General features: G+C 39.2%; 1 protein-coding gene across 1 annotated transcript in view; it reads right to left on the bottom strand.

Moving 5' to 3' along the window:
* Window positions 1-27,356, bottom strand: part of MYPN (myopalladin) — a 68,114-nt gene that overhangs the window by 16,808 nt on the left and 23,950 nt on the right. The window contains exons 6-11 of the mRNA XM_008145448.3: window positions 21,010-21,151; window positions 18,872-18,895; window positions 16,237-16,353; window positions 15,389-15,761; window positions 8,388-8,984; window positions 7,874-8,012 (exon numbers count right to left, since the gene is read on the bottom strand). Of these exons, the coding sequence (XP_008143670.2) occupies window positions 7,874-8,012; window positions 8,388-8,984; window positions 15,389-15,761; window positions 16,237-16,353; window positions 18,872-18,895; window positions 21,010-21,151 (1,392 nt within the window). The remainder of the gene's footprint in view (window positions 1-7,873; window positions 8,013-8,387; window positions 8,985-15,388; window positions 15,762-16,236; window positions 16,354-18,871; window positions 18,896-21,009; window positions 21,152-27,356) is intronic.

The raw sequence follows: 27,356 nt of genomic DNA on the forward strand, positions 1-27,356 counted from the left end.
TGAATTATTTTTAAAATATTAAAAGAATTGAGAGCCCAGAAATAAACCCACATGTATATGGGCAAATAATTTGTGATAAAGGAGCCAAAAATAGAGAATGGAGAAAAGAAGCCTCTTCAATAAATGGTGCTGGGAAAATTGGAAAGCCATATGCAAAAGAATAAAACTAGACTGCTATTTGTCACCATACACAAAAATTAAATCAAAATGGATCAATAACCTAAATATTAGACCTGAAATAATAAATTACATAGACGAAAACATAGGTGCTAAACTAATGGACTTGGTTTTAGAGAGTGTCTTATTAATTTGACCTCAAAGGCAAAGGAAGTAAAAGCAAAAATAAGTAAGTGGGACTATCTCAGACTGAAAAGCTTCCACACAGCAAAAGAAACTGACAACAAAACAAAAAGGCAACCAACCGAATGGCAGGAGATATTTGTAAACAACACCTCTGATAAAGGGTTAACATCCAAAATATATAAATAACTCATACAACTCAATAACAAAAAACAAACAATCCAATTAAAAATCGAGCAAAGGACCTGTATGGACACTTCTCCCAAGAAGACATACAAATGGCCAACAGATATGAGAAGATGCTCTTCACTAGCTATAAGGGAAATGCAAATCCAACTACAATAAGATACCACCCCACACCTGTTAGAATGGCTATTATCAACTAGATAAGTAATAACAACTGTTTGAGAGGTTGAGGAGAAAAAGGAACCCTCACTCACTATTGGTGGGAATGTAAACTGGTACAGCCACTATGGAAAACAGTATAGAGATTCCTCAAAAAATTACGGCTAGAGTTATCATATGACCCAGCAATCCCTCTTCTGGGTATCCATCTGAAAAATTTGAAAACATTTATTCATTATAACATTATTCACAGTGGCCAAGACATGGAAACAACTGAAGTGTCCTTCAACAGAGGATTGGACAAAGAAGATGTGGTACATATATACAATGGAATTCTGCTCAGCCATAAGAAAAGATGAGATACTGCCATTTGTGACAACATGGGTGGATCTTGAGAATATTATGTTAAGCAAAATAAGTCAGATGGAAAAAGTCAATAACCATATGATTTTACTCATATGTGGGATTTAATACTGAAAGCAACAAATGAACAAAAAGATAAACAAACAAAAACTCCTAGATGCAGACTACAGTGGTAACCAGAGGGAAGGGCGGTTGGGGGTGAGGTAGTAAAGGGTAAAGGGGGTCAAATATATGGTGACGGAAGAAGACTTGACTTTGGATAGTGAACACACAATACAATATACAAATGTTGTATTATAGAATTGCACATTTGAAACTGTGTAATTTTGTTAACCAATGTCACCCCAATAAATTTAATTAAAATACTATTTGTAACTATGGGGCATATAGTTGTAAGCAGATTTTAACTGGAAGTTTCTACTGAGGCACCAAGATGGGCTACATATCAGAAAACAAGTGAGTTGGGAGACAAACTGTTTTCCAGAAATTTCAGAGCTGGTGCTTAAGAATAGGTTGGACGATTTAAAGCCTTCACTTCCATCAGAGATACAAGAGTCAGGAGGGAGAAGATCCAGTGAGAGGACTTTGGAGAGAGTTATTAATGTCTGCGCATGTCCTACCTCCACCTCCAGCCCCTGGGTACCTCCCTTTCCCCTGAAGCCTAGCAAGGTCTCGCTCCTGCCTAAGAAATCGAGAGTGAAGAGTGAGGTGGACTTCTGTTGGTGGCCAAGCTCAAGGCAGCGTTGAGTGGCCTGCACTCCTGCATGGTTCCAGGGCAGAGGACCGTGATGGCTCTCGTCATGCACACGTGGGTCACACATGACACAGAGCCAGTGTGGGGTCAGCTTTTGTCCCTCCGTGGTTGGGAAAGGAAGGAGTCAGAAATAGCAGTTAGTGAAGTGGGGCAGGAGGGGGCAAAAAAGAGAGAAGCTGGCCATGGTCCCTTCCTGGCTTTTTAGGTTTGTATCTTGCAGAAGTCCCGGGGGAGTGGCTTGAGAGAGGGGGTTTGTGTGTGGGTCTTAGTTTTCATTAAGGATTGGAATGTTGGTTACTGCCAGGGCTGGAAGTTTTGTATTACTGGACCAAGATTGTATTTTTGCAACACAGTAACCATAGAACCTTCTATGAATGAAGAGTGGTCACAATGGTTTTGGGATAGCTTCACATTTGAGATTGCTAGGATCAGAAGAATTAGCTCATTAGATAAATTCATAGGAATATGGAGAGAAAAAAAATTCGTTTTAGACATACCTGCTTAATGTACCATTTATACGATATAATGTATACATTGCAGAGGAGCAACAAAATCAGGATATTGTAGGTCAAAGAGTTTCCAGAAAAGATTTCATAAAACATTTGGGAAGCTGATTCTCAGGAACAAAGAAGCCACGGAATGGTGTGGCTTGTTACTAAAGCACTGAATCTTTACATCGGAGATGTTAACAAAGATGCCATCTATCCCCAAAGCAGGAATTGACATTTTCTGTGGTGCTTTGCAACTAAGAGTTGGTTATCCCAAGGGTAGCTACTCCTATTACACATAAATCAAGGTTGTCATTCCATGTTATGACTGATGGGACTCAGATTTTGTAAGAAAACCTGCAAACACAAGCAATATGTTTAAGTTAAATTTAAAGGTGCTTTTTGCACTGTTCTGCACAAAGGCTGCACTACTGATCCGCTGTTGGTGGACAGCACGTTGAGTTTCCAGGACTGGATTTATGTTGCATTCTCATTTTCCCTTGCCTTGTCCCCTTTGCGAGTAATGGCAGGAGTTTCTGTGTCACCTGCTCGTAGGTGATGTCTATGCTTAAAGGAAAGCATTTTTCTGTGTAAATCTGGTCTGTAGGGCAATCAAATCAGTGATATATGACCTATCCCTTCCAGCTTATATGTAAAACCTTTAGTGAAAATGAATTTCATATAATTTCAGTAGCTCTATGAAAGAAAACAAAAAGCTAAAAAAAAAATTCTCAGAATATGCCATTTGAAAATATAATTCCTTTCTGCCCTTATAAAGATAACCTTCTTAAGGCTGATAATTTGACAACTTGAAACACTTGATTTTGGGGACAATCTGCAGAAATATTCTTCAAATTGGCAGAGTGGTGGGGAGTGCTTTCCTTCTGTGGAGAACCACAGTGTGATGACATATCCCAATCACGTATGTCATTGCCCAGGCTCTGGATTTCCAAAATGGGGGCCGTCATCAGAAACTCACTGCCTTGAGCTCATGCTGGCTTCCTCTACTCTGAGCTTTGGGGGCAAATAATCAAATAGGATAAAACCAGCTGGAGGAGCCTGCTCAAGGGTTCCCAACCAACTCGAGGTATAATGTTCACTAAAGAAAGTCTTATATGTTAGAGAATGTATTCTCTTTTGTCTCAGGGAGATCACAGTACGGACTGAGGATAAAATATTCCTATATAAACTTGGAGGGTAACATACATAGGGGATGCCTTCTTTTACTATTTATCTAATAATTACATGCTACCTTCAATAGAAATAACCAGGCTTCATAGCCTACTTCCTGTCCCTGCTGCCAAGTTCTTAGTAAGCACCTACTATGTGCTAAATACTATGATAGGTACTGGAGATACAATATTCTACAAAACATAGACTCTACATTCAAAGATGTTGGGTAAAATACTTTAACTCCAAAATTTTTCCGTAAAAATAAATAATTACTAAAAGATACACAGATTTATTTTATACTTAAATGTTCACTTAACACCAATTTTGCTTAATTTCAGATTCTTTTTCCCCCCTGTGTGCAATTTCAGTGTGGTTTTTAAAGGTTTCCTCTTTTTAATCAGTTGATTAAAATAGATGGCTATCACAGCAAGTAGTATAAACAATTATGTATAATCAGAGTCTGGATAGTCAAGTGAGATATTTTCTATAGATATGCAACAAATCCAAAATTTTCTACTTGGTCAAGAGTTTCACTATCCTACCTGAAACTAATGTAAATCCTATTGTTTTGTGTTAATTCAGCAAATATTTACTGAACACCTACTCTGTGCCAGACATAACAGGGGTACAACAATGAACAAGACACCCCCCAATTTCAGCTCCCAGGAAGCATGTGATTGGTGTGTTGTGGGTGGGCCCATGGCAGAGAACATCAGGACACTTCACTATCGTGTCCTACGTGTCCAAGTTGGGCAATGTAAGGCCAATGACTACATTGTGGAATATTTTTTACAAAAGGGATGGATGGCAACACTGCTCACAAAAGAGGATTTTTATAAAGAATTCATAGTAAGATGCCGAAACCGGTTTGGCTCAGTGGATGGAGCGTCGGTCTGCAGACTGAAGGGTCCCGGGTTCGATTCTGGTCAAGGGCATGTACCTTGGTTGCGGGCACATCCCCGGTAGGAGGTGTGCAGGAGGCAGCTGGTCGATGTTTCTCTCTCATCGATGTTTCTAGCTCTCTGTCCCTCTCCTGTCCTCTCTGTAAAAAATCAATAAAATATATTTTTTTTAAAAAAGAATTTATAGTAAGAGATGAAAGAGGTAAGATTTAAATAGAGGAAATGACTAAGCAGCTTAGAGAAGGAGATTAGAGGAACAAAAGGCAGAGCAAGAATTAGGCATTTTTCCCCCTCCGCCATACAAGGCAGTATCTGGGAACTGCAGACAGTTTTGAAGAAGCATTCATTTTAAAAAAGGGAGGGAGGAGCAGAATAAAGAAATGGGAAGGTTTTGAGAGAAATGAGGTCAAGGAGGGAAGTTGAAATGAGACACTAAATGTGTGTGCGCGCATGCATATGTTTATGTAGATTTAGAAATTAGCAGTCAATAAACATTAACGAGGTTCAGAACATCATGTTAAGTCATTTGTGAATTAGAATCATTGGTCATGAAGGCTCCATCACACTTTGTGGTCCTAGGTTCCTTTGATTCTCAGATTCACCTTGCTAACCTAAACCATTTAAGTTTTATTGATGTTCAATGAGGATCCACTGTTGTTGAATAAAAGATACCCTTCAAAATAAAAAGTGATGCAGCCTAAAATCTTGAAATCGGGCACCTTTCTCTCGGCTTATCCTCAACTCAAAGAAACTTTGTTGTCAGTTTAGAAAGCGAAACATTTTAATAAATATGAACATCTGAATAAATATGAACATCTGATGACACCTTTATATGGCACAAAGTTCCAAGAACCAACAAGCAAATGTTAATTGATAATTAGAAATGTCATATAAAAAAAGTTAGAGGATAAACGCTGGGATATTACAACAGAGAAATAAAAGTGATAGGTATATCAAAGAAAACCCATTTTCTAAAAAAATAATTTAGAAGTTTGAGTTCTGAGGAGGAAATTATCTGTAATCAATAATACTCACTGTTTAGGGACTTCTGATTTATTTTCATGCTCAGCATTGTGTAGTAATGCTAGACCACATGAGTGTTCTAGGACAGGTACTATTCTTCATTTGCTTAGGAATCAAGTAGGGCAAGAGTCCAGCTTTCTGGAGCTAAAAGTTTTCAAGGCAAAAAAAACAACAAACCCAAACAAATACATCCTCTTCAAAGAAATCACATGCTCCCCCTCATACATGCAGGCCAACATGGAAGTGAGAAAACAGATAATTGTATTCTGTTGAAAAGAGACTGCAGGTATAGATGGCTATCAATACATAAGTGTTTCTTTGTGATTATTCTCCACTTTTCCAAGCAAATTTTCTTCTTCTTAAGTTTACTAATGGGCCACATTTTAGGCAGTTCTTCACGACATTTTCACTATAAAACAATATTATAATATGGTCATCATTTTATTCCTCAAAACTTCCTCAGAATCAACATCTACCAACCTCATGCAAGCGTTCCAGCTCAGACAGCTCCTTAGTTTCCTGCATTGCATTTGTGCAGCTTGGCTTTCATTATCCAAGCACAGAAAGCAATCTAAAACTAATCTCAATAATAATTCTCTAAAGAAGAGAGTGCTGAGGTGTTTTTGAGACTGCTCTGAGTCCCTGCTCTTTGCTCTGAAGTTAATTCACAATGGAGATTTAATAAGGAGTTCTGCTTGGGTTTTGGCACTCAGCTTATGGAAGTTCATGTTTCTATATGCTCACATTTCAGGTAATTAGGAGAAAAACCCTACTTTCTCCTGAGTTGGGCCATGGATTAGCATGGATCTCCCTACAGACTAATCAAACAGCTCGTGTGCTGACCTGGTACCATTTTTACATGGGTTCTAATTGCTGCTTCCTTTCTGAGTTGTAAAAGACATAGGCTGAACACAGCTCCGATTTCAATGTCACTTAGAAGGATTAACAACCACAAATAGATGCCGGTGCTATAGGAAAACAAATCTGCACTAGACGGAGCCACATTTATGGGGCTTGAAGATAACTGTTGTCATAAAACTGAAAAAGGCAGCAGAGTTTCAGGGAAAATGTGAAAGTGCCCTGGAGACCAGGCGCTAGTTGTAGTTCCACCACTGACAGTTTGACAACCGTGCCTCAGTTTCTCTATCTAGAAGACAGGAGAGAAGAATAAGTGCCTTGGTATTTCCTCCCAGAAATATATGTACTTGGTGAAATAATACATGGGACGTGTACTCAATCATGGGAAGCTTAAATATTCTGCTTCAATTCAGTAATTTAAAGTCAATTTTATAAAGGTGTTAAGCAGCACATTTTCAAAAGCATCCACTCAGTAAAAATTGCCCAACATATAACACAGTTGTAAAATATTGTACATCCATGGTCCACTGGAAATAAGAAGCAGAAACACTAAGGAAAACAGCATATGGTCAGGGGGAACTGGATCCTCCCTTCCAGCCTTATTTCCAGCACTTACGTCACAAATTCCACCATATTTGGCATATGGTTTTGATTGAAACTGTATGTTTTATTTCAAAGTAGATTCTGTCAGTTCCCACCTTGGCAAATAAATCAAGAGTTAGGTTATTAAAACGTAAACCTGCATTTAAAAAAAACACATCACCTTCTAAACGCAAAAATAAATGACTCAAATAAGAAAAGAGTCTATCTTTCTTTTATTTGATGGTCACCTATGGCTTTCCTCCTTCTCCTTTAATGTAAACACGTACTAGAAAGCAAGGATTTGTACAGATTGAATCGCAGGATATTGCCTAATGGCTGCTTCACACGTTTCAACGAATGCAAAGATTGAGAGGAAATGCTGAGCAGACCTCCAGGCACATTGGGTTGAAGGAGTCAGAAAAAAAAGAAGCTTGAACCCAGTTCCTTAAAGTCTAGAGCAGGCGTCCTCAAACTACGGCCCGCGGGCCACATGCGGGTGTTTTTGCCGTTTTGTTTTTTTTACTTCAAAATAAGGTATGTGCAGTGTGCATAGGAATTTGTTCATAGTTTTTTTAAAACTATAGTCCGGCCCTCCCACGGTCTGAGGGACAGTGAACTGGCCCCCTGTTTAAAAAGTGTGAGGACTCCTGGTCTAGAGCATCTCAAGCTCAGATATTGAACTCTCTCAAAGACGTGATGGTGTCTGCCAAAACGGAGCTGAGGACTGCTCGAATGGGCCAGAGACCAGCTAGTCTCTCTCCTGCTTTAACATATTCTGTTTCAGGTAAACACTTGTAAAAAGGTAAACTGAGTTAACTACATGGTAATCAAGAACTTGAGATCCACGTGGATGGAGTTTACTACGTGACCTTTGGTTAACCTCACTGAGCATGTGATTTCTTTTGAAGAGTATGCATTTGTTTGGGGATGTTTTGGTTTGAAAACTTTTAGATCCAGAAAGCTGGACTCTTGCCCTGCTTGATTCCTAAGCAAATGAAGATGACCTGAGCACCCGAAGAAGGACTGAATGAAGCAAAATTATTTTCCTCGCATTGAAATAAACCACCCGAACCCACCAATCCTACCTGCTGGTTGGATCTGACATCACTGAAATTCATTTTTTTTCCCAAGTCTAGAATCACTGCATTCTTAGCTTCACGGATGTAATCGTCATTCACTGGCTGGGGAGACTTGGCATTTTTCTTCATTAGTCCCTGGGATGGCCTGTAAAATAAATTCACACCCAACACACCCGTGAAAAGCACTGGTCAGTGTAGAAAGGCCCAGAAATCAGAGCGGTTAAGATGGCAACGAGACACCAGGAGTCATCAAGCACTTATGGAGGGCACGCTGTGTGCAAAGGTGGAGCATTGCACAGAGGATCTGTGCTAGCAGAAGTGTTTTCAACATTTTGATTACAAAAATGATTTAAATCGATCATGCCCTTTGTCTTAAGGTGCTCAATATCCATGTTGTGTCTAATAAACAGGATTGTTCAGGAATCCACTAAATGAGAGTCCTGGCCCAGACCAAGCTGTTTTTGTATGTGTCCCTTCTGAACGGACAGCTTTTACGTGGAGAAACCTCAACGACACTTACGTGGACGGTGCACTTCTGGGCAGCCCCATGGCATTGGTGGGTGGGATGGCAGGGAGAGAAGGCAGCACGGAGCTGAGGAAAGCCACTGGGTTCTGGATCCGGCTGGTGGGAGAGACAGGACTTGGAGACACACAGCGGGGCTGGAACTGGTGTCCGCCGGCGATGGGGAATGAGAGTGGCGGTGGTGCCGGCTCCGTCGGACCTGGAGGGGTTGGCTCGTTTTGGACGGAAACTCCTCCTAGAGGCTTCGTTTGCACGAAGGGGTGAGAAACTAAGAGGCTTTCTTTGCTCACTGTCCTCTGCATGGTTTGAGGAGTGCTGCTCAGGGAGAACACTGGGGAGCTGGACGGGGCCGCGGCCGCCGGGGCGGTGTTGGTATTCGCGGAGGGGAAGAAATGCTTGGGCCGGGCCAGGCTGAACGTCTGCGGTGAGGGCGTCTTCACAGGCTTGCTGGGCGTTGTCCCTGCTGGGGAAGCAATGGAGTTCAAAACACTCGTGTGGAAAGGGAACTCCTTAGGAGACGAGGGAGACGGGTTTTGCAGCTGCTGCTGTTCCAGCAGGACCTGGTTGTGAAGCTGCTGGAGCTGGCTGGAGTCGCTGCACGAGAGAGGGGGAGAGAAGGGAGATCATCACAGGGGCATGCCCTGCGGAAAGGTACACTGGCTGTTTACAACTTTGTGCCGAGGAAGAACACACAACCAGAGCTGCCAGAAATCAGCGAATCCATTTCTCGTGCGTTGTTTCTCCTTCTTTCTAAATCTGTTTTATTTTCCCGAAGTAGGAGAAAGGCCGGTGCGATACATCACCCCGAGGCATCACGCACATTGTGTTCTCTGTGTGGTGACCGGCCCTGGAGTGGTGCAACCCAGCGGCCCAATTGTAATGTTTATAAATTAGAAAAAAGACATAGAAACAATGGTTCCCCTTGCTGGGAGGGCTCAAGGTCCTGAGGTGAACAGACAGTATTTCAGCTTTGGGACAGAAAGCACTGGGCTACACGCTGAGGTGAGTCCCCGAAGGGGCTGCATTCTCCAAGCCAACATGCTGTACCCTTCACTCTGCCTCGTTTCAGAGCAAACCTGCGAGTCTGGGTTTCTCACCCTCTCTTGACAACAGTGCTGTATAGGAAAGGTGACCGTTTGTCCCCATTCAGCCTAGACTGTTCTGGTTTATGCCTGTTTTCCTAGCTTAATTATTAATAGTTTCTTCCAGACTAAAAAATGTCATGGATTAAATGATGAATTATATGAGCCCCCTATAAAAGTCTATGGTTTGTAAAAGTCTAATTATAAGCATTGACTTAGATTTTTTTTTTTTTTTTTTTTTTGCTCCTAAACAAAAGTAAGTCAGACTGGGGGCAGTTTCTTCATTTATAGGAGCCCGAGTCACAGAAGCATGACACGACTTGCCTGAAGTCCCACAGACTGTTTAGCTCCTCTTAGTAAGCCAGTTATTTTTAAAGAATAAAAATGTCTAAAAGCCATACATGCAGAAAGTTGTCAGGGCTGTCCAACTTTGCTGTTTAGAGACTCTATTCCTAAATGCATGACCATAGGAAGATCCACAAATGAGAGTGCAGTGTCCCAAGGCCACGTGGTTTTATGCTCTTTGGACACACAGGTTGCTTCTGAAACACAGAAGGTGATCTGTCAAATAGGAGGCCTATTAAAAACGAAAGGTTTTGTATTTGCTTACCATCAATAAAGTCAACACCAACAGCAGTTATGTTGAAAGAGAAGGTTCTCCAAACCTTGATTTTTCTTTATTTTTTAATTTTTTAAAGATTTTAAATTGATTTTTAGAGAGAGTGGAAGGGAGAGGGAGAGAGAGAGAGAAACATTGAAGTGAAAGCAAAACATCAACCGGCTGCCTCCTGCATGCTCTGCCTGCCTCACTCCCCCGCCAGGCACTGATCCTGCGACTTGATCATGTGCCCCATCTGGGAATCGAACCTGCAACCTTTTGGTGCACAGGTCAACGCCTAACCAACTGAGCCACACCAGCCAGGGCAAACCTTGATTTTTCTTAATTCTTGGAGTTTAATTTTTTCCTTCCCTTCATTAATATTTATGTTACATAATATATGGAAAAGTAACTTTACAAAATGCAGACCCATCTCCACTTTTCATTACTGTCAAATGCTACATACTGTGCAATCCTTTGATCATCTATGAAAACTTTGTCTTGAGTTAAACTAAGAATTCAAGCGTATTAGCCACTTGCCATGGTAACTTTTTTCTCCTTTTTAGAAGTGAGCTTTTAAACTGGGAGAATAAATTAATACAATTAAATATTAATTAAACCTTTTTGTTTCACAATAGGTGAAAGATTCAGAAATTAGGAGAAGCAGAAATATTTTTGTGAGGTTATCCTTAGAAAAAAATATGTACAATTAACATTGATTCTGCTGGTGTTGACTTTATCAATGGCATAAAAATACAGAACCTTTACATTTTCAGTGGACCACATATCAGCAGGTCACATTCTGTGACTGCTATAGCATAAACACAATGCTACGTAGCTTTCAGGACATGTTTGTATTGCAGTCTGAGTAAAAATTAATCTGATGACTTTGCATAAGTATTTTATTATGGTTAAGGAAATAGAAAAAAATAGTATATAAAAAGGAAGTAATCTTGAAAGATAAGGGTGATAAAAAGAGGCCAGGAAGTCATTTGGTATTTACTGATTTTTCTTTTTCCTTAGTTCCCACTGAATGAAAACTAAGAACCAGTTGTTTTTACTTTAATATTCAAATGGCATGTTAGTGCTTATCATTCAATGCAGTATATTAGATTACAGAGGTGGGTTTAAACCTTAATGATATATGAGATATAGTGTCAAATTGTTTTGATTATCTAAGAGTCTAGAAAAATTCATCTGAGAATAATGTCTCTTTTTGTTTGAACAGTATTTTTTCCCCATTTTATTAAACTCTATCTTGTCCAGAGGGGATTTAAAAGAGCTGTTTGGATTTGCTCATTCATTACATCAAGACAAGGTATCAATTCCATTATTTGATGGACTTTTATTGAATCTTCTATGTATCTAGTTTGCTAGGTACTGTAGGAGATATAAATATGCCTAAGATAGTATGAGCTATTCAGGGCTCAAAAATCTTACTATATGTACATGTAACACAAATCATCAGTGGTTATGTACAGATAATATATGAAATTCACTTACATTTAATAATTAAGGTATAGCATTAATGAAAAAATAAAGGGAGGGAAGATTAATTATAAAGCATACCAGTTCTAAAATCCTGAGTAACCTGTCTAATTCAAAGTAACAGCCTGCCATAAATTGCTATAAGCTCAGTTGCTCATTTATTGTTGCTGTAAGGATTTCTGAAATCAGCTTTATACCCCAGCTTTCTTCCTGTAGATTTATCAACTTTCTTGGGTTACTTGAAAATATCTCTTCTTTTGCCACATCTTAAGCATTATGCTCAAGAATATGGGCTCTGCAGACAAAGAGACATAGGTCCTAATCCTGGCTCTGCCACTCATTATTGTGTGGCTTTGGGAAGTTTCTATACTTTGCTGACCCTGATTTCCCCGTAATTAAATAGGAAAAAAGTAATAGACATTGATTTTGTTGTGAGAATTGATAAATAAATGACCAAATACAAATTTGTAAGTGGTCAATAAATGGTGGGTATATTTTTTAGTTTCTGAACTACAAATATCACTTTAAAGATTTGTAAGAATGAAAATCAGGTTCAGAATTATAAGGATGCTTTGGGAACACAAAAGAATTTCTCAGGGATTTTGAACTGTCAAGATACAATGCCAATGACAAACACAACAAAACAAACTTGGGATACTGTATCCAGTACTTTTGAAAGCAATTTTGGCAACAACAACTTTGGGCAGCATGTGCTAGAACCAGCTCTGGATGGCTCTGTCCACAACTCATCCTTGGTCCCAGTTCAATGACCTTTCTTAGGTAGCTTGAAATCAGCCACGGTGGGAGGAAATTTATAAATGCCACCCTCAGGGCTTCCCTGCCTCTGCCCATTACTAAAACACTGGCCAGCACACCACTGATTAGGATAACTGATTCTGAGTAAATCGTCTCCGCAATCAGCTCTTAGCTGTGGTTTTAGCAATGGTTACGTCGCTGGCAGCACATTAGAATCACCTGGAGAGCTCAAAAGACAAACAAACCTCATTGATTTAGGCACCATGGCCCAGAGAGTCAATTGGCCTGGGAAAGGACCCAGGCATAGTTATCATTATCTTTTAAAATGTCAGTCAGTGGTTCTTAAGTGGGCCCAAGAATTCTCCAGGGCTCTAGTTAAAACACAGATTTCTGGGCCCCACCCCCAGAGTTCTGATTCAGTAGCTCTGAGACTAATTCAGGGCCACAGACTCTGCATTTTATCAAGCCTGCAGGTGAAGCCAATGAGGTAAGTAGCAAGGCTCTAGGTCAAGCATGTCAAACTCCTGGCCGGTGGGCCACATGCCTTGTTTATTTAAACAACTCACGGCCTCGAGTTTGACATGCTTGCTTAAGTGATTCTTGCAGGCATCCAGGACTGAGAACCTCTGCTCTAAAGAGACACTCATCCTAAAGTATAGGCTTCCCCAGTACATTCCATTTTTGTCTGACATTTGACTCACTTTAACTGTTAATTATTGTTTTTTCCTGAGTGTGGAGGGGTGTGTGATGGGGTAGGGTGGGGTGATAAAAGGTTGTAACTCAGGTTGTCCAACTCCAGACCAGTAGTTTGCAACCTGGCTATACATTAAAATAACCTGTAGGGAGATTCTGATTCAATTGGGAGAGAAGGATTAAATATTTTTTAAAAGCTCCATATTTCATTCTAGAGTGTAGCCAGAATAAAGAATCACTGATCTAGACCGCTTGGTATTCAAGCTGAAAATTTCAAAATCTGAATGATCTAGGTTCTGATAATAATAGTGTTTAAAAATGACAGCTTCATGTGGATTCAAGGATGTGCATGTGTGTGTGTGTGTGTGAGCATGTATATGTACCTATTCCAATAAAGACCTAAGAGAAATTTTTAAAAAGGCAAAAAATATTAAAGAATTATATAGTACTGAGAACTGAATTTTTAGAGGGTGTCACTATATAATTTAGTAGAAAGAATTTTTATATTCATTGAAAGTCTCATGTGGCAGACACTGCTGGCTGACTACTTTGTAAAAGTACTCGGTTTTATTCCTGTAGGAAATATGTGCCATCTGAAGAATACATTTCCCAGCCTCCTTTGTGGTTAGTATAACATGTGATTAAGTTCTGGCCAGAAGATTGGAGTATGACCTAAGAAGGCCTTTATATATTTTTTTAAATTTAAATTCTTTATTGTTTAAAGTATTACATAAGTCTCCTTTTCACCCCACTGACCTCTCCCCGGCCGCTCCCCTAAGACGACTTTTTAAAAAGAATTTGATATTAAGACCCAGCCATTTGCTCTTCCTGGTGCTTGAAATGCAGACATGATGACTGCACCACCAACCTGGACCACGAGGGGACCTAGAGAAGTAGCCAGTGCTAAAGATGGCAGAGCAGAAAGATAGGAGACTGGGTTCTTAACAGAGCCACAGACAGTCTGATTCCTTGATTTAAGAGAAAAATAAACACTCATGTGTTTAACCCACTGTTAGTTTGGGTTTTCTGCAACATGAAACTAAATCTAATCCTATCTGACATACATAATAGCTCCTAAACAGTCCTGGGGTACTAGGAGGCAGTTTTCAAGGAGATTGTATGGGTTACTTATTCCCACAACTCCCTTCTCTGAGAACTCCCACCCAGGCCCCACAGTTCTGTGATCCATCTGACTCTTCCTCCCTCCAAACACAAGTCCTCTGCACTTGACCAGGCTGGACCGGTTGGTATTTGGAATCCAAACACAAGTCCTCTGCACTTGACCAGGCTGGACCAGTTGGTATTTGGAATCCAGCTGTTGAGAACGATTTAGTTAGCAGTGCAACTTGACACAAATCGTGATGGAGAATGGTACACACCATGAAGGGCCAAGCCATAAACTGATAAATCTTCAAAGAGATAATAGTGGAGTGGATACGCAAAGAGGAAACAAGGAGGCACTTCAGAAGTCAGAGAGTGAGAAGCGGACAGAGGCTGAACTAACCATGTGATCCCAGCTCCCAGTTTGCCTTCTCTGTGCCGGGCCTGGCTGTTCCTGCATAGATCCCCACATATCCCCTTCCTCTCTTATTTTTTTTAAGTGGATTGCGATTTCCTGGGACCAGCAGAACTTCGACAATTCTGGATGTGACTTGCTAAAAGGCATATTATGTAACATTTCATTTTATGCCCTGCAATCTGCCTTATGTGGTAGTGAGAAGAATATAAAATGAAACAACAGGAACTGCTTGCAATGAACATCTTGTTGTCATCACTGAGAAACACATGATGGGAGTGCTGATACTGCAGATTTTAATGTTGATACTTAAAGATTTATATAATTACAAACATAATTTTTATCATTTTGATGTGTGGATCAAACAGAACATAACAGTAGTATCATGTTCTGTGTTTGCTTTACTATGGATGAACATCAAACATTGCAACATGTCTCTGGCAGAGCTGGAATATTAATAGTAAGGGTGATAGTGATAGTACACTTAGATTGGTGTAAGGATGTATGGTTTTTAAAACATTTAAAGCATATTTTCTGCCCTAGTTGGATTGACTCAGTGGCTAGAGCGTTGGCCTGCAGACTGAAGGGTCCCGGGTTTGAGTCTGGTCAAGGGCACATGACCGGGTTGTGGGCTCCATCCCCAGTAGGGGATGTGCAGGAGGCAGCCTATCAATGATTCTCTCTCATCATTGATGTTTCTCTCCACCCCCCTCCCTTCCCCTCTAAAATAAATAAAAATATATTAAAAATAAAATAAAGCGTATTTTCTCATTTTGTAATTCCCCTTTCAGCTCCATCATTCTGAAGAAGGGAAGACTCAGAGATGCTCTGAGGCACTTGGTTATCCATTCTAGTTTTTACTTACAGTTTGGGTTTGGCCAGGACTGGAGGGGGCTCTTTGACAGGTGAGGAAGGCTCAGGGATTTTTGCAGGCTGTACACTGAATCTCTCCAGGAAAGAATCGGGCCTGGTCTGGTTGGCAGTCACCGTGCCACCCTCAGGAGACGCTTCGCTTCCTTTGTCATCTTCAGGAAGGTTGAAGTGTACTCGGAGCCCGATTCTTGAGCTGGACCGGGGCTCGTTGTGGTTCACCAGAACCCCTTCGAGTTTGGGTTTAGGGGGTTGTTCCACAGAAGGGGGCTGTGGATTGGGTGGGGATGGCTGCTGCTCAATCACAGCCAGGTTGGTGATGGAGTTGGCTGAGTGAAGAGACCCATTATTTCTGAGGTCTTCATTTCCTGAAACAACAATAATAGGACCTCAGCTGTTATCTCACTCAATGAGACTGAGATCGGATTGTAACCCCGAGTTGGGGCATGTGTCCAAACAGATGATTATTCGAATGGGAAAAGGCCTGTCAAAAACAGAGAACATAATCTGGGGCATTAAAGAATGGCGAGAATACAGGAAAAAAGCTGAACTAGAAATCTAAGTACTGTTTTGGAAAGGATATTAGTAGTTTATATAAAACCAAGGAGATGTTTTCTTAGGGAGTGTAATACATAACAGTAGGACAACTGGGGTGGTAGTGGTGGTTATAAATGCAGTAAGAAATTGAAAATTGGATATTGTTCAAGAACACTTTCCTCAATAATTCAATTTTTAAAAGGAGAGCCAAGTTAGCTTTATAAGAAAAGCAGTAAGGAGGAAAATATAAACTTTCCATACTCAAAGTCATGGTCTAAATTGTTCTGACTTGTAAAGAGCCCTTACCTCTTACATCCAGCTGTGCGATGCTTGACACTGTGCCGTATTTGTTGCTTGCAGTACATGTGAAGCACCCAGAGTCTTCTGCAAATACTTCAGCAATGACCAAAGTACAAATCTCCTCTAAATGCCAGCAAAACAGAACGGTTACTGACGTAATTATGAAAATGGAATTATGCAACTCACTATCAGATGGTTTTTCTATAAAAGTCAATATAAGAAGTTGATTGCATTAGTTGTTTGAAAATAATTAGTCCAAACAATTATTTGATTGAATGGACTGATTAGGAGGCTAAATGAATGGAAGCACATAGAACAAATAACTCCACGCAGACAGACTATTGGCAAGAGAATATTATGATAACATATTATATATTATGGATTCTCAAATTGTCTCCTATGTTTATGTCACCAGTTCACATGACAAAAATAGAACTGAGGAACAATAAACTTTTAAAAAATCACAAAAACAACTTAGGAGTTAAGGCAAAAGGAGATTTGTATGAAATAAAAGGATTAATAAAACATTTTTTAATCCCAGATTTCTCACTATTTATGTGAGAAACTTTTGCAGTTAGGTAATTTTAAAGGAAAGCCACAATTTAAAACTGGACAATAAATATTTTGCTTAGCGAAATATTTGAAATTCTGGGTGAAAAACAAGAGAAATGCATTTTTTTTCTTTGTAATATTATGGTAATTCTGTTGGATTACTCCAATACACAGCATGAGCCCTCTTTTGAATAACTACAGAAGTGATTCCCAGGTGGAACCATATGCTTATAGCCTAAAATTTTTGTAGTTAGATATTACTTGGCAGCTAATGAAGAGATAACTAAGACAGTAACCTAAACCTCCAGTTATCACCCAGTAGACCTGACATTAAAAACAAAATTAATAAAAGCATAGTTGCTTTAGGAGACACTTGGCACCTCAGTGTTTCGTGATAACTGAATTTAATTAGCTGGACAACCGCTAGGAAGGCTGCACAGGAAGCCAGGGCACCTGCTCAGTAACTACATCCTCTTCCCTCCTTATTAACTGATCCCTAACTGTTCGCCCTCCCTGGAGTGTTCATGTGCTTCAAATAAAGTTGGCCTTGCCCAGCCTCAGCTGGTGAATTGAGACTGGTTGTGCTAAGCCAATCCTGCTAACTCTATTCTTGATAAGTGATGCCATATGACACACAGTTCTGGTCAATGAGATATTAGGGAATTTCTGGGAGACATTTTCTTGTTCTTTACACAGACAAAAGAAAGTGTTATTCCATATTTTTGTCTCTGAATATTGTCAGCTGCATATAATATCCATAACTATGGCAACTGTCTTGGGTATATGAGTGGAACCAGCCTAAGAAGATACTCTGAAGATAGTAGAATGGAAAATGGAAAAAAAGGGTTGGCCCCCAATGAACTCTGAGATGCTAAATGAACCAATCTCAAGACTGCTACTTCTTAGGGCATTTTGCTATGTGAGGAAATACATTTTTTCTTATTGCTGAAGCCACTTTTAGTTAGGTCTTCTTTACTTGCTGCCCGAAGAATCCTAAATGAAGAGAGGCAACGTTTGCTGTTGGTGCCTCTCTGTGCTTTTCCTGAGCCCTTGGCCTAAGCTTCCTTCTTTCTGTTCCCCTTTCCAAACATTCGTGCTTTCCTTTTTCAGCGACCTGCTCTCAGAAAATGATCTTTCATTCACACTATACCTACCTGCTAAGATAAAGCATTCTGTCTCCAAAGGGTACTTACATTATACAAGGTGGAAGGAATACCTCTGGCTGTGGGATTTTAGATCATGGAGCTGGGAAAGGCAGGATTTGTTTTGGGCAGGGACATCTTTTGAGCGACTCGGAAAGTGTTTTGTATATGAGACTGCCTAGTGAAAACGCCTGCTTTGGGTGAATGTATTCAAAGCCTGAAATATTTTCAAAGGGAAAAATACTTCTCTACTAGAAGAATGCAAGAATATTGACCCTCTGGTCTTTATTATGTATCCCCATGGTGAAGAGCTATGCAACATCTACTTCTGGAATGACTTCCCATTCAGTTTTCTGAAGAGAGTTATAAATTCCAAGCCCTCATTCTTACCTGGGGGTAAAAATACAATGGGATATTTCAGGGTGATCACAAGGAGGACATCCAGATGTTTATGCTTTGATTGTGAGTGACTTGTATTTTTTGGAGGTAAGAGCTTCACCTACTTGTCACTTTCATGTCATCTTAGTATCCTTCAAATTAAATCTAATACCATCACAGATATTTTATTGATTCTTCAAATTTCAACATTTGATGCATAAGTTTTCAGAAATGTAAGCTGTAAAATTGGACTTAATCTAGCATTATGGAAATTGCTCTGCCCAGTTTTGAAAGGTCCTGAGAAGGGGCCAAGGGAAGAGGGAAGATATTCCTAAGAAAAAAATCCTCAATACCACAAACTAACTGCATTCATATTAGGAATTGAGCACATATTCCAAATTTTCACATGCTCCCCTTCTTTTATTCTTCTACAATAATAGCTACAGTTGGTTTGGATCTTTTCCCTAAAACTTTATTTTTCATGACCCCATTGTAATTTCAATATGTTTTGTTATATATATCAAACCACTGATCACACTCTAATAAATTAAAATTAAAATGTTCTTTACCTGGCTCTGCCATGGATCGAGGTTCTAGAAGAAAATAAATTAAAAGACTCTTAGCATTTATTTCACTGAGGCTATATTTTCATCAGAAGCTTCCTATAGAATTTCATAGTCACTTGCATACTCATGAGTGATTTTTTAAGGTTAAGCTATAATGTTAAGTAAAAGGAGCTAAGCGCCAATGACCTCCACAGGGACACAATGGTTGTCACAGAGGGCAGCAAGAAAGCTGCTAACTAAATGATGTTGCTGTACCTTGAGACACATCTGGGTTCCACGTAGGTGAGGAGGAAAAGTTACTGAGTTAGCTGGGATTCAGGAACGACTGGCTTTTACTGATACCCATTCAGCCTTACCTGGAAAGTGTTTGTGAAGACTGAGAGATTATTCTTGGTTTTGGGCTATCATGTCCTAATAAAATGTAGAATTTACCTCTAAGGTTTCAAATATTAAAGGCCCCAGGATGGGTGACAGGTTCCTTGAGAGCTGGTCCTTAACCTTAAAATTCTTTATCATTCCTGAAAGTGCCTGCTGGGTACTGCATACAGGTGTTCAATTAGTGTTTATCAAATTGCAGGCACTCAGTGAGTAGCTGTTGACCTTAGTTACAAGCTTCTATACGGATAGAATATTGAAGTATTTTTCTCAGTTTCAATGGTATTTCGAATATATTATTGTTGCTGCTACTGCTGTTAAACTTGATAGTACTTTGATTCATATATCATACTGATCTAAGTACTACTATTTTGTGATCAACAGAAACAAATTAACAAAAAAGCAAATAAATTTCAATGTATTTAATCTGAAATGGGTCAAGGTGAAAGCACTTATGTGACAAGAAAAGAATAATTAACCACTTCAATATACAGATAACTCTTACAATAAAAAATAAAAACCTAATATAAAAAATGAGCAAAGGATATGAATAGGTAATTTAAAAACAATAAAATACAAAGACCAAATAAATATGAAAAACAGTTCCACCTCACATATAATTAGTGAAGTGAGGATCAAAAGAAGTATTTCCATTTGGGGCCTATAAAATTAGTGAAGATAAAAAATACTTAATCCCCATTGTTAGTGAAAGTTGTAGTAAAATATAGGACCACATGTGTCCCAATTCAGCTGGGACAAACCTGGTTTATTCCTGGGATCTCTGTGTAATTATTAATAGTACCCTCTTTCACACCCAAAAGTGTCCCAGATTGAATGATAAATTATGTGATCATCCTTAGTTTCAACCTTTGGGGATGACATTTTGGCAATATACAGGGGTGGGCAAAAGTAGGATTATAGTTGTTCATATGAAAAAAGACATGCAGGTTATGATTATTGCAATAGCTTTATTAATTCTGTGTTGCATGCACTCACAACTGTTAAGCTACTTTGCCCACCCCTAGATATTAAACGTCTAAAAAATGTGAATTTACAGTAGTAATTCTAGTACTTTATTTTTTATTCACAAATATTTTTCTGTTAACATGCATTGAAGCATAGTTTAAAGTAGTAAAAATTTGTGAACAATCTAAATGTTCAACAATAGAAAATTAAATAAATATGAAATTGATTGTATTGATCAAATTTTTTTAAGTAAGAAAGGCCTATATTTATTAACATGGAAAGATATTCCTGAAATGTTGAGTGAAAAAACTTAATTTACAAAAAAGAGTATGATTTACAGTTGACATACAATATTACATTAGCTTCAGGTGTACAACCCAGTGATTAGACATTTATAGAACTTACGAAGTGGTCACCCCAATAAGTCTAGTATCTATCTCACACCATAAAAAAAGAATATGATTTTTTATTTTTATTAAAAAATCTTCATGGGTAGACACAGACAATAGGGTGGTGAAGGCTTGGGGTAGGGGATGGGGTTGGTGAGGGCAATGGGGGAAAAGGGACATATGTAATACTTTCAACAATAAAGATTTATAAAAATAATTCATGGGAAAAAGTTGGAGACTATACACCAAAATATTAATAATTGGGTTTAGATTGAGGGATTATGATTACAAGTGATTTTTAGAATATTTTTATTATATTTAAATTAGTTGTGAAAAATTATAAAAATAAATACCTACAATACATTTATGAAAATTAATGATCAGAAAAATAATTTTGAAGCATCAACTTACTTTTCTGTAAGATTCTAAAATCTGGAGAATCTTCTATCAAGGTCCCTTCTCTGTACCACTCAACTCTAGGAGATGGAGCTCCTTTCACTCTGCATTCAAAGACAACCAGCTGACCCTCCGAGGCTGATAAATTTTGTAACATCTATAATGAGAAGAATATTATTAGAACCCCAAAGTGTACATTTTTGAAATCTAGTTCCAGTGCTATTTTTTTTTTAAAAGATGCCATTGCCTCTGTATTTGGATTTTCTCCAAATCTTCTACATCTCCAGCAGCTCCAATTTAGTTTATTTTTGAATAAAGGTTTGAATGAAGGTTCACTCTCTTCTTTCTTTTCCTCTCGGTGCCAGATAAGTTTATTAAATACTAGACAAAACATTTCGAAGGGTTCAAAAAATACTAATTTTTTGGTAAAGTATTTCTGTTCTTAAATGCTCAAGTGGAGTTTGCTTTTCAGAAATAATAACAATTTTTAAAATCTGCAGTGAGTATTTACTAGGTATACTCGGCATAAGAGTAATGTATTTTTTCCACAGAAGAATATCACTGTCCACAGGTGTAACATCTCTGTGGTCCGGTCCAATGAACTAACTGTTTTCCTGGCTTTGCCTTATTTACATTCTGTTGTCCTGGAAATTGACTTTGTTTTGCTATTTTGTTTTCTTTATGTGTTCTTTACAGTATAGCTTCAGCAACTATGCAGGAATATAAACTCTGACAATCTCTATAAAATAATAGTCATATGTGTAGTCTTAGGTCATGGCAAATATCTTGTAATTTTGTGAAGGTGTCATTAAATATTTTTCCACACTTCCATAAAAAAAGGTTTACAAAAACCACTTTGAACTGTAAAATATCAGTATATTCCATAATAGACTCTATGGGAGAATGGAACTCACATTTTCCTTTCACATCTAGTCTTCCACTCATCAAGATTTGTGAATCTAAAGTCACACATTCATTTATATAGTAGGTGCTTCATTTGATTATGAAATATTTCTTTGGCATGTGTGTGAGCATGTTTTTCTTTTTAATTTTGGCCCAAGGATTATAAACATAGAAAGGTTATGATTAACTTCCTCCACAAGCTCTTTTTAGCAACAAATGCTGCAAGGCTTTCTATTATTACAATTTTTGGATCTGCAACTAGGAAATATTGGTTCTTGCTTCAGAGAAGGGGATAGCTATATTTTAAAAATATATATTTTTTATTGATTTCAGAGAGGAAGAGAGAGATAGAAACATCAATGATAAAAGAGAATCATTGATTGGCTGCCTAATGTTTGCCCCCTACTGGGGATTGAGCCCTCAACCTGGGCATGTACCCTTGAATCAAACCCAGGACCCTTCAGTCTGCAGGCCGACACACTATCCACTGAGCCAAACCAGCTAGGGCAGGTTGGCTAGTTTTTGTTTGTTTATTTGTTTGTTTCTTTTTTGCTTTTATCATTCACTCTTATAAATATTTTGTGATTGTTTACAGCTCTTGTCTGAACAATTTATGATATTTTGTGCATGGCCATATCATATTTATGGCATTTGTTTAAGGAATACAGGGGTGGGAATAACCACCTGGCTTCAACCACAGTAGGAAACTTTTCTCTCAGAGGGGTGTGTAAGTTAATATTGGGACAGCCAGGGGGCGATGTAGTTCAAAGTTAGTGCTTTGTTCTTTGCGTTTCCAAATTTGTTTGCTGAAATAATTCAGGATGGGATTTGCATAGAGCGGTTTCTAAATTAATAAGGAACTATTTGATTAAAAATCTTGTTATTCCTTGTCTACCCTAAACAACATCCTCTGGTGACAAGAATGGAATGCTCTAAGTAAGCAGGGAACATCAACGATTCTTGAGTGCTCCTGGCAAGCTGGTGAAAGTGCCCTCAACCCTGACATTTGAGCAAATTTTGTATTTAAACAGAAGCTTTGGGGCCTATTGAGTACTTTAGTGGCAGTCAGACATCTCACTGGGATTCCTATACTAGTATAATGGGGTTTCATTCCTTCTTGAGGCAAACAAACTAGAAAAACAAACAATAACAACAACAACAAAGGTGGTAATGGCAGAAGGGATTGAATAAATAAAATATGGCACATTTAAAAAATAGATATAATCAGAATGAGGTCAATCCACATGTTTTGACATAGCTTGCAGTTCAGTTCAGATATATAAGCCACTTCTCAATCTGCAGAGGTCACACCAAAGCCCTGTTTGCAAAAGGACCTCCTTGAGAGAATATGTTGCTTACAACTGAGACCATCATTATTGTTATTATTCACTAGACATTGACAGCCAAGACCTGTGCTCTATATCAGAGCCCAGCCAAGATACCTGCGATACTACAGTGTATGGAATATGCTCACTAAATGTCTGATATAAGATGGAAGTTCATTCCAGTGTGACATGTCATCAATACTCAGTAAAGGAAGTGCCAAGGGTCATCTTACAAACCACTTAGAAAAAATGATTGGAAGTCGTGGTTTGAAGGACAATGATAGTTGTTATTGCTGAAAACTGCTTTTCTTTTCTTTTCTTTTCTTCTTTTAAATATATTTTATTGATTTTTTACAGAGAGGAAAGAGAGAGGGATAGAGAGTTAGAAACATCGATCAGCTGCCTCTTGCACACCCCCCACTGGGGATGTGCCCGCAACCAAGGTACATGCCCTTGACCGGAATCGAACCTGGGACCCTTGAGTCCGCAGGCTGACGCTCTATCCACTGAGCCAAGCCGGTTTCGGCTGAAAACTGCTTTTCTACAAAAGTCTCATGGGACGGAACTGGCACACATCACCGCACGTCAGGGTCAGAAACAGTTGCACCATCTGAACATAGTGCAGATGGTGCCACGTTCAACACGGGCGTAGGTCTTGGGCTGTTACTAATGGCACAGTGTGTTCACTGTGTACAGACATGATCACAATCATCAGGATTTCACTGATGACGAACTAAGGCAAATGAAACATTCCCCAACTAGCAAAGGTTAAGTTAGTCTTAACTAGGAATTATGGATTGGACTAAAGTCACTATAACCAATGTCTTTAACTTCTTGAGGTGAACGGTATCCAAAGTGCAAGTCTGTCTTGTGTGTCATCACCATACTTATCATCTGGGAAGACGTTCTTTGCAGGGTAACTTGACTACCCAGAGCCTTGAGAAGCATGTCTTCCATGGCCATTTAATATTGGATTTTTTTTTTCTTTATTCCCCCTAAAGACACTCAGATGCCACAAAGCGATGAAAGCAATGATTCCTTCTTAGCTGAAATGGAAGTTATTCCCCACAGAATAAACGTTGCTATGTGCCTGCTTTGTGCCGAGCACTGTGCCACGTGCTGTAAACGTGAGTTGAAAGGACTGTTCCTATAAATACAAGGCAGGGACATCTTGAGAAAGGGCGTCTTCCTTATTGGTTAAAAGATGTCAGCTACAAAGGCTCACATTGTCATTTTCTTCCCTTTTCAATCCAGTTGATACTTTGCACCTTGGAAGATGCTGCAAATGAATGTTCTTAGTGCTTTGGGCTGGAATTGGATCAGAGCAGTTTTTACTGATAAAGAACTGTTTGACTGAAGACTCTCTTGCCCCTTGCTTGTCAGAGGTGTCCTGTAACAGCTGAGTCAGAAAAGCCTCCGGAATGTCAGGTTGGGGAGAGGGGCCCGTGTAATCTTCAGAAATCTGGATCCTGTCACTAGTCCAGTTATTTCAGGGTTTCCTGCCTCTGATGTTATATAATGAAGCACTCTTCTTCAAATTCTCACTTCCCCTGCCCCCTTCACTTTTCAAATTACTGCTGAAGCAGCTGGAGCCAGGGCTGCTGCAGCCTTGAAAGCCCGCCAAAGCAGCTGCTGTTGGAGAGGGAGCAGCGATAGGAGTATGATTCTAATTTGATCGTCTACCTCCCTTCACACTCAAGAAGTGTGAGCACGGTTTCCCCCCATAAATAGAGTGAAAGTGTTTTTTGATACTGTATAGAGAATGAAGGATAGTCTATCTCCATAAAATATTTTAAAACATAGGTATCACCTATAATCAGAGCGATGAACTAACATAGAGAACCCCTGTCTTCTCTCAGACTCTACCACTGTTTTGTTGGGCAGCCCTCCTTTTCATTTTAACCTTCTTTAAAAAGAAGATAATACCAGTAATTCCCTATCACCAAAGAAGGCACAAGGAGTTAAATGAAACGCTGCTCTCTGATGCTTTTTTAAAAATTGGCTCCTTGCCATTACTGTATTGGCAAAGAAATGCTTTGTTGGGCAGTATAGAAAGTGAGTCATGGGGGTTGAAATGCCTGAAGTTCCTAACGAAGTACATAACCCGAATAAACATATGCAAATGATCAGTTATCAGGGCTCATGCCACGTGATTACCATCACCAGTGGCTCTGACTCAGACATTTTCTAATGACACTGGCAGTGACTATGACCTCAATCCTGCCTGTACTGATGGAAACTAACGTAAGCACGCTGCCGCTGATAAGTCCCTCTGGAATCTGAGTCAGAGCCTATCCCAGTGCCCTACGTCTGAGCAATCCTGGTCCATTTATGGAGGCAAAAGCATACATCTGAGGGCTGAGAAAGCCTCATCAGAGTTTGGGTCTTTGTATTAAGGACTGTTTTTTCCCACCATGGATCTAACGTTTTTGGAGATTTATCTAACAAACAACATATACTAATGATAATTCATTTTCCCATTTTTATTTATCAAAGGCATATATATATCATCCAATCAGAGCATCTAATTAGAAGTTCATCAGAGTCACCACACAAAGGCAGCTAAACCTGTTACTCTAACCAGTCCATGAAAATGCAATGTAAAGAATAAGTGTTGAAGTCCTATTGTACTGTTTGGAACAATAAAAATGACTTTGGACCTATTATTACCTTTATGAACTCCTATGTAGATATTAGAAATAGGCTTCAAAGTGCTTGGGAGGGACAGAAAAATAAATAGTTTATTATTGTGCTGAATGTTGTACCAGAGATCTGCACCAGGTGACAGATGCAGGGAAGACAGAGCACCTAGGAAGATTTAAAAGTGAGAGGAAGGAGATTAGGACCCCTCTCTGATCTCTGGCTGGGCAGTTGGTAATAAGGAAGAGAAAAGAGAAGGAGATTTCAGTTGGGACTAGGTACATATTATTCTGTGATTTAGTTGCTTTTGAAGAGTCAGCACTGTTTCTAGGGTGTGACAAAGTGTCCTGATTTCTGGGGCACTTAAGCTATGTTTTAAGGCTAAGTGACTCAGCCGTGAAATAGGAGACGATTACAGATAGCTCTATTAGCTATATCACACACACACACACACACACACACACACACACACACACACACGTCCATTTATAACTCGTCATCAAAGTCTTGTATTTGCCAAGTCACAGCATGTTGCTTTCCTACGTCACATCTTTGAAAATAGCAATGCTGAAACATCAAAAGCAGGTTACAAGAAGTGAATCTGAAAAATCAAGAGACATCTTGTTTCCCATATGAATGTTGACTCAACTGATATGGATATGGATGAGCATGTCTCAGTCTAGACTTTGGTTGATTTTGGAAAACCATCTTGGATGAGCTGATATGGTGGCACCTCCCTAAAAGTGATGTCTGTGGAAGTTGTGGATTTAGCTCTTTCTTTAAGGAAAAGACACAGTTCTTCATTGGAAAAGACACAGTTTTTGCCATTTTGCTCTAAATCATGATGTCTCAGTCCCAGGACTACTGGCAGTTTGGTCTGGATAGGTCTTTGTTGTGGGAGGCTGTCTTTCTATCCATTGCAGGATGTTCAGCAGCATCTCTGGATGCCAACAGCACAATGTCCCAGATGTGACAACTAAAAATGTCTCCAGACATTGTCAAATGTCCACTGGGGGGTGGGGGGGGGGGGTGGAGGGGGATTAACCCTGACTGAGAACCCATTTCTCCAAACTAAAGCATACTTCTGAGAGGACAAAATCTCTTTGGGCCTAAGTTAGCATTGATACAAACAATAAATTATAAATCCAGTCATAGATTCCATCCATGTAGTCTTCATAATACCAAATAAAAATCCAATGTCACTCAATTTTTTACCTTTTAATTTATTGTCCTATAAAACATAGAAACAAAGTCAATGCTATCTAAGGGAAAAAACTATTGAGTGAGAATTGGGAGAACATGTTTCTAGTCCTGATTCTGACACCAATTCTGTGACTTTGGATAAATTGCTTACTAGTAAGCTCTCTGGCCCTCCCTTATTTTTTTTTTTTTTTCATTTGTAAATGAAAGTGCTTAAGTAAAATTTCCAGTTCTAATACAAAGACTATGAGACTCAGAATTAATGCCACCACAATAGTTGATACCAGGCAATAG

The sequence above is a fragment of the Eptesicus fuscus genome, chromosome 17 (genome assembly GCF_027574615.1).
Source record: "Eptesicus fuscus isolate TK198812 chromosome 17, DD_ASM_mEF_20220401, whole genome shotgun sequence".
In the NCBI taxonomy this organism is placed as follows: domain Eukaryota; kingdom Metazoa; phylum Chordata; class Mammalia; order Chiroptera; family Vespertilionidae; genus Eptesicus; species Eptesicus fuscus.